The sequence below is a fragment of the Clinocottus analis genome, unplaced genomic scaffold, assembly GCF_023055335.1.
Source record: "Clinocottus analis isolate CAN_PGR_092001 unplaced genomic scaffold, fCliAna1.0.p SCAF_109, whole genome shotgun sequence".
In the NCBI taxonomy this organism is placed as follows: Eukaryota; Metazoa; Chordata; class Actinopteri; order Perciformes; family Cottidae; genus Clinocottus; species Clinocottus analis.
In genome coordinates, this window is record NW_027175831.1 from 35,001 (window position 1) to 42,500 (window position 7,500).

At 44.2% G+C, this 7,500-nt stretch overlaps 2 protein-coding genes across 4 annotated transcripts in view; both read right to left on the reverse strand.

The window, feature by feature from the left end:
• ncbp3 (nuclear cap binding subunit 3) overlaps nt 1-726 on the reverse strand; it is a 5,747-nt gene extending 5,021 nt beyond the window's left edge. The window contains exon 1 of the mRNA XM_068598948.1: nt 466-726. Coding sequence (XP_068455049.1) covers nt 466-654 — 189 coding nt within the window. The 5' untranslated portion in view covers nt 655-726. The remainder of the gene's footprint in view (nt 1-465) is intronic.
• A 1,435-nt stretch (nt 727-2,161) lies between these two features.
• LOC137801466 (rap1 GTPase-activating protein 2-like) overlaps nt 2,162-7,500 on the reverse strand; it is a 7,871-nt gene continuing 2,532 nt past the window's right edge. For 2 of the 3 annotated variants that reach the window (XM_068598938.1, XM_068598925.1), the window contains 18 exons: nt 7,399-7,500; nt 7,116-7,219; nt 6,884-6,962; nt 6,753-6,806; nt 6,523-6,606; nt 6,263-6,363; nt 5,991-6,120; nt 5,394-5,549; nt 5,113-5,184; nt 4,949-5,035; nt 4,552-4,698; nt 4,314-4,418; nt 4,025-4,116; nt 3,662-3,766; nt 3,393-3,480; nt 3,250-3,307; nt 3,082-3,152; nt 2,162-2,943 (listed from right to left, as the gene is read on the reverse strand). The exon at nt 7,399-7,500 is cut by the window's right edge and continues 102 nt beyond it. In XM_068598938.1, the coding sequence (XP_068455039.1) occupies nt 2,935-2,943; nt 3,082-3,152; nt 3,250-3,307; nt 3,393-3,480; nt 3,662-3,766; nt 4,025-4,116; nt 4,314-4,418; nt 4,552-4,698; nt 4,949-5,035; nt 5,113-5,184; nt 5,394-5,549; nt 5,991-6,120; nt 6,263-6,363; nt 6,523-6,606; nt 6,753-6,806; nt 6,884-6,962; nt 7,116-7,219; nt 7,399-7,500 (1,644 nt within the window). In that variant the 3' untranslated portion in view covers nt 2,162-2,934. The remainder of the gene's footprint in view (nt 2,944-3,081; nt 3,153-3,249; nt 3,308-3,392; nt 3,481-3,661; nt 3,767-4,024; nt 4,117-4,313; nt 4,419-4,551; nt 4,699-4,948; nt 5,036-5,112; nt 5,185-5,393; nt 5,550-5,990; nt 6,121-6,262; nt 6,364-6,522; nt 6,607-6,752; nt 6,807-6,883; nt 6,963-7,115; nt 7,220-7,398) is intronic. The other variant, XM_068598934.1, reaches the window with a different exon arrangement.

Sequence of the window (7,500 nt, forward strand, 5' to 3'; positions counted from 1 at the left end):
CTCCAGGTCCTTTATACTTTCTGTCATGAGAAACTGTCCCTAAAAGTAAACAACTCTTACGATGGGGGATTACAACGAGGCCGAATTGATTAGTGAGTAATCCTGCATCCGATTCTTTAAACTTTTATTATTTTTATTTTTTAAAGTGCCATTTTTGCCACTTAAAAGCGTTAAAGTTCTACTTTCATTGCTGGAGTTTGGCGGAGCGGTGCCGGCACGAGGCTACAGCCAGCAACAAGTGACTGAAATAACAAATGAGTAAAAACCGTACGAATGTAAAAAAAAAAATTAAAAAAAATTAAAAAGCAGCATTCGTGGTTAACTTGTATGAAACACCTGGCCAGTAACGGCCACGGTGCGAACTCCTAGTTCCGGGAGTTACAGTTGCCACACGCCGACGCTTGACGCGCTCCCGCGGGCCGCGAGACAACGCGAGCGCCCCGGTCTGACGGGGCCTTCACTCACCGGCAGCAGCTCCTTCAGGGACCGGTTCACGGAGACGTCCTCCGCCTCCAGCTCTCCTTCCTCCACCTCCATGGGCTCGGCCTCGCGGGCGTCTTGGTCCGAGTCGGAGTCCGAGTCGGAGCCGCAGCTCGAGTGGTCCGAGCCGCCGTCTGGTTTCACCGCCACCATTAAGCTGCGCACGGCGGCCATGGCTTAGCAAAGCTCGCGCAAAACAAACGGCTGCTGCTGCGAGTGTTTTTCTCTTAACCCGGCAACGGTTCCGTCCTCATGCTTCTTCTTCGGTGGTGGCGGGAGACGAGTCACCGGAACAGCAGCGCCACCTGGCGGCTGTTGTGTTTGTATCATATATTATTTTATTTTATAGGATATTTAATTTTATTGTTATATCATAGTAGGATGACTTAGCAAAACAAAGACACATTTCATTACAACATAATTAAGTTAAATTAATTAAAGTAACCCAAGTGGTTTTACAGCAGCGAGGTTTTGAGGAGAAACACACACGCGCGAGCACACACACACGCACACACACGCGCGCGCACGTACATGCACGCACGCACGCACTAATAAATCCACAGCAACACGTATTTACTGTAATACATGAATCAACTAGAAACAAGAAGAATAACTTAACCAAAACTTAACAGAAATATTTTATTGAAGTTTGATACCTTTAATTGTTAAAGTATATTTTGAATTCATCAGGAAACAAACACAAACACCACAGAAGAAAAAAACCCATCAAAGTGCAAAAGTCTCGTTCTGAAACTCATCAAATCTCCATCAGGAAGCAGAAACGACATCTCTAATTCCACCTTTTCAAAAGAAAATACCACTCTTATTTTGGTGAAATCTGAACACAGAAAGAAAATAATAGATTCACACCTGAAATCAGATGTCGTGCTTTCAGTGCAATCAAGACGATTATACAGTTGAGTCATATTTAATATTCATATACATCCACAGAGCTTTGTGTCATCTTAGTGCAAAATGTTCATCAGTTTAACGGCATGAAGCTTCTCTCTGTTCCGTCTGTCCAGAACGTGTGAGGTTCTGCTCGTGGAACGTTCTGCGGGTTTGAATCATGGAACGAGTCCGGTCCTGAAGATGAGCTCAGACTTTTACAAGTAAATAAAATACAAATAAATGAGATTAACAGTTTTTCGTCGGCTTCAGAGCAAAGTGTGTTAAAAGCTATTATTGCTGCGCGTTGGTTTAAGACTTTTTAACACCATGAAACTTTATGTTTTATGATCATAAGAATGAAAGCTGGACATTGAAGCAGTGAGAGGAGGTGAAGTATTGATTCTTATTCTTTTTTTTCAGCACGATATAATTAATTTCATTAAACTGGAATTTTATCTTTTTGCGTCACATCTTTTTATTCTTTTGTTCATTTATCTTTTGCACATTTCTGCAGAGCTCTTCCACAGTTTCATTGTATATATATTGTATATATATATATATATATATATATATATATATATATATATATATATATATATATATATATATATATAATTATAAATATAATTAAAGCTGACGGCTGGCAGCAGAATAAAACATGTTCATTCTTAATCTAAGGACTTTTCTGTCTTCAGCTTTAAAGAGGTTTCTGATGCTGGCAGCTAATAAATATTAATGATTTGAAACCAGATTTTATGTCATTTGTCGTCTGATAACAAAGCAACATGTGCAATATTAATAAGGTCTCCTCTTTATTAACTTTAATTTCAGGCTGAAAGAGACAAAACATATTAGATTCATTACATATAAATAATTAAATATTAGGCCATGTATATTTTCAGTGATCAGTGTCCTGACGGCATACTCATACTACACAGCATGTGTACTTATACTGTGATAGTTTACTGCATTAAATATACCACGAATTACAACGAGAAAATCTCATGTTTTTTTGTGTGTTTTCTAAATTCAGTGTGAAGTCGTCTCACATTCAGAAGTCACGATTTAAGTCTGACAAGTGACTTAAATAAAATGACTCACATCACAAAGACACACGTGCACACACACACACACACACACACACAAACATACACAAACACACACACACACACACACAAACAGACACACACTGTGACCAATGTGATCCAAGAGCAGCATAGAAAACAACAGAGGACCTAAACTTGAGCCCTGTGGAACGCCACACATCAGTACATGTACTGGAGTCCCGTACTTCGGTACAATTGTACCGTGACATCACAACCAGAGGGACGCTGTGTTCGCTGGGAAGGCTTTCAGGGATTTGCACACGAAAAACAACTAAACATGAGCAGTAAACAAATTTTCAGAGTATGTGTGTGTGTGTGTTGACATCACAGTCCCGCGGGTTCGATTCCCTCTGAGCAGAGAAGATGCAGCTGCAGAAGCCAAGGACGAATGTGTTGAAGTGTTTTCCCTTTTTATCCTCAGTGAGTTTCCTCCTCTTCCTCCTCCTACTCCTCTTGGTCAGTTCCCCTGCAGACAGGAAACAGAAGTTTTATAAGTTTTATAAGAAGGGAAGTGAAATAAAGAAGAACCTGAAGACTTATGAAGACAGACTTATCGACTTCTAGAGACAGACTTCTAGAGACAGACTTCTAGAGACAGACTTACTGCAGCAGAGTGACTCAACTTGTCAAAACGAAATTTGAGGTTGGACCTGGGAGAGTTTTTATTTTTCAGCTCTGAAAGACAAAGGCGGGAACAACTTTGTTAAACAATAATAAATAATACGTTTCAAAGGTGTATTTCTCAAATGAGACATAAAAAGCTGTACTGAACCTGTGGGGCTGCGACAGATGATGAGCGGAGTTGAACTTTGAGCTTCGAGCGTCGCGGCCTGGGACCCAAACTGTGTTAGAACATGAGCTTCAAGCTGTCTTCTGTATTTCATATTAATATGTATTGTTATGGTACCGGCTCACCAGGTGTGAGTCGTCAGCAGAGACGCTGAAGCTGCAGGTGCTGGATGTCGATCTGGAAATCTTACTACTCTCCTTCTTCATGTGAATCCTGCAAAAAAGATTACCAAACAAACTCTCTGAAGTCTTTATTGCATCACTTCATTCTGTTGTCTTATTACAAATAAACACAAGTTATATTTACATCCTGGAAGTCTTTGTTATCTATTTTAAACCCTTTATTGTTTAGATCCATGCTCACATGCTATCGTTAACGTCGCGCACACACACACCTGTCCCGTTGCCCCGCCTCTGGAGAGCTGGGATTGGACGGCAGCTCGGTCCTCACCTCCAGTGTCGGGTGGCAGTTGTCGAAGCTCCGCTGTTCACTGAGGAGACTGAAGTATTTCACACAAAGAAGAACGTGTTAAAGAATGGAGTCCAGAGGGAAACTGTTAACCTAGCTTAGCACAAAGACTGGAAGCAGAGGGCAATTGTTAGCTGAGCTGAAGGTAGATAACAAAAAACATAGACATAGAATGCAAATTTAAACACATAGAAATATGAAAAACAATACATAGATCATATAGAACAACATATCCATGTGGTAAATAACATTGTTGAGGTGCAGAAGTGTAAATGTTTGTGGTTGTTACCTCCTCTGGTTGTGTCTCTCTGTTTGGCTGTCGACGCTCAGCAGACGAGGAAAGAGTCCGGACCGTCTCTTCACCGGAGATTTCACGTTACACTGACATCAACACACAGCAGTTGTTAACAATAACCATCACTGTAAGAAACAGTATTTAAAAATAAAAACTAGTGATAAAACATTATGAATCAGCTTTATTTCAATTATAACTGTTTGAAGGGAAAATACTGTCTGCAAAGAAATACCAAAAGAAAATGAAACCAGTCCTCGTCAGCAACCCTTTGACCTCTGCTCACCTCGGCACTGAGGTGTGCCAGACCCCCCCCACTCAGGCTGGTGGGCAGACCCGTCCCCCCCCGCGACATGGTCTCCATTGAGACGCTCCGTCCTCGCATCGCCCTCTGGTGGAGAAAGAGAGAGAGCATTGGACGATAAAACTAGCACCTCAAGTAATATCACATTTGGCCCCTGGCTTACCAAGCTAGCGTTAGCTGGTGACTTAGCATTTATTAGGCTAACAGTACCACAATATACCTTGATGGACTCCAGCAGACCTCCGTGGGCGTGTCCGTTCTCAGCTCGCCCTTCCTCCTCTAGACCTGACGTGAATCCTAGCATGCTCTGAGACCGTCTGTATAGCTCATCATGGAGGCTGTCCAGCAGGGCGGCCCGGGTACGCTCCTACACACACACACACACAAACAAACACACAAACAAACACACACACATATTGTGATCCAGGAAAGCATATATATATATATATATATATATATATATATATATATATATATATATATATATATATATATATATATATATATATATATATATATACTTGAGGCCTGTGGAATGCCACAACTAAGTATATGTACTTCAGTACAATTGTAAGTTACTTTTGCTTTATTCGTGTAACAAATTGTTGTGTTTGTACCTCTAGCCGGGCGAAACGGTCGCTCTTGTAGCAGGCCAGCTCTGCGTTAATGAGTTTTGTGAGAAGGAACTCTCTGAACTCTGGACCCTGAACATACGAAGAACAGGTTAACCTGGGATTGTATTATCTTTGTATCTACTCTGCAGTTAAACCTCCTCTCTCACCTTCTTGAAAACAGATGGCATTGGGAGGGCAGGGCCAAAGGGAGGTACGTCTTCTCGTGCTGTGACGGCAACCTGTCAATCATAATTCTGTTGTCAAAGTTTAATGTGAACAGAGCAGCAGATTACAGCATGATTGGCCACAAAGCATTTCGCAAAGAAACAACTCAATATGCATTTATTACAACAATGTGTTCTCTTTGTGTGGATTTTGTCTGCATGTCGATATAACATAGATATCTAACATTCTAGCAGGTGACAACATGCACTACATTGGTCCTCACCTTGTAGGAGGTGCGGTCGGAGCATGGCTCCTCCACCTGCACCAGGATGAAGGCGTGCAGGAAGTTGGAGGCGATCATGTCAGGGACGAAAGGCGTGGCCTCTTCCTGGAACACCACCGCCACGATGTCATTTCCTATGTGGCGTTTCCTCTGGAGCTGAAGAGAACTTTGTTGTTATGTTGTGTTATAATGTGTCATGTGGAGTGGGTCTACATCTTGCATGTGGAGTGGGTCTACCTGCTGCGTATGGAGTGGGTCTAGCTCTTACATGTGGAGTGGGTCTACCTCTTGCATGTGAAGTGGGTCTACCTCTTGCGTGTGGAGTGGGTCTACCTGCTGCATGTGGAGTGGGTCTACCTGCTGCATGTGGAGTGGGTCTACCTGCGGCGTGTGGAGTGGGTCTACATCTTGCATGTGGAGTGGGTCTACCTCTTGCATGTGGAGTGGGTCTACTTGCTGCATGTGGAGTGGGTCTACTTGCTGCATGTGGAGTCGGTCTACCTGCTGCGTGTGGAGTGGGTCTACCTGCTGCATGTGGAGTGGGACTACCTGCTGCATGTGGAGTGGGACTACCTGCTGCATGTGGAGTGGGACTACCTGCTGCGTGTCTCCCTCGGTGAAGGGCAGCTTGGTGGAGACGTGGAACATGATCTCCTGGTGGCGGTGGACGGTGTAGACGGACTGAGACCCTGTCTGTCCATGAGACACATCCAGACCGCCCCGGAACCTGAATTCATCAAATTAAGTCAGTTCTGCACATTATTGTCTTGTTCCTATGAATATTTAATATATCAATATTGTATGAAAAGGATAACATGAAATTGAGTGTTTGTATAGCGGATGTTTAAATTGAATGAAATATTAAAAACCCTTTGAAGTCCTGGAGCTCCACCGTGTCGCCCAGCAGCTGAAGGAACTCTGTGAAGGCCGGCGTCTCCTCGTTATTCCTGAACAGCTCTTCCTCAGACACCTGGGGGAAACATGTGAGGACCTGAAGGTCAAATGACCCCTGAGAAGGTCAAATGTCCCTCGAAACGGTCAAATGAACTCTGAGAAGGTCAAATGACCCCTCAGAAGGTCAAATGTCCCTCAAGAAGGTCAAATGTTACCTGATAAGGTCAAACGTTACCTGTCCACATCTCTGGTGAACAACTCCAAACTTAAACGTGTTGTTGACCTCGTGCTCGTCAAAATTTACGATCAGCTGAGACGCCTGTGGCAGAGAGAGAGACAATCAGAGAGACAGACAGACAGACAGACAGACAGACAGACAGACAGACAGACAGACAGACAGACAGACAGACACACAGACCACACACACACACACACACACACACATATACAGACAGATCGTCTCACCTTCGGGTAGAGGACCGGGCAGAAGCGCAGACCAGCAGCTTCATCGCTCAGCAGCTTGGGGAGGAAGAAGGGCGGTGAGAGGAAACAGAGACGACGGAAACATGCCGTGACCTTGAGCTCTGAGCTCTCACCTTGGCGAGATCCGGGATGCTGGGGATGTCCGGCAGCTCCGTCAGAGACAGTCTGTGGTAGACGCTCTTCACCCGAGACCTACAGGGACCAGAAGACAGAAGCCCAGAACCTGATGGCGACCCGGCAAAGACAACTAGCTCAAAACTAAACAACTAACTTTGTTTCACTTTGACAGAAAATAGGTTTCAAACGTTTTCAGAAGGTGAAAGGTGAATCCGGGTCTGATCGTACCTGATGAGGACGTGGAGAGACTCCTGCTGCGTCTCCTCCTCGTGTCTCACCGACAGAAGGACGCTGCCAACGCTGCTGGAGGAGCAGGAGAAGTTCAGATGTTCCTGAGAGAGACAGTAACACAAACAGTGAGACAGAACGTGTGAGGCCAGCCAGCCAATCACAGAGCAGGATTCTCCTCTCTCTGATTGGCCGTTTATCTTGACTTTGAGATAATTAAACGTTGAAACAGTTCAGCCACCAATCGTAGCTTGGGGTACGTAACCACAGAAACAAACTTCACCCTGCCCAAGAAGTGCTTCCTGTAAGCCCGCGCCGCCTCGCTGACCTCCTCCAGCTGGTACCCATAATGCAATGGGGCTGTGTCTTCCTCCTCCCGACTCTC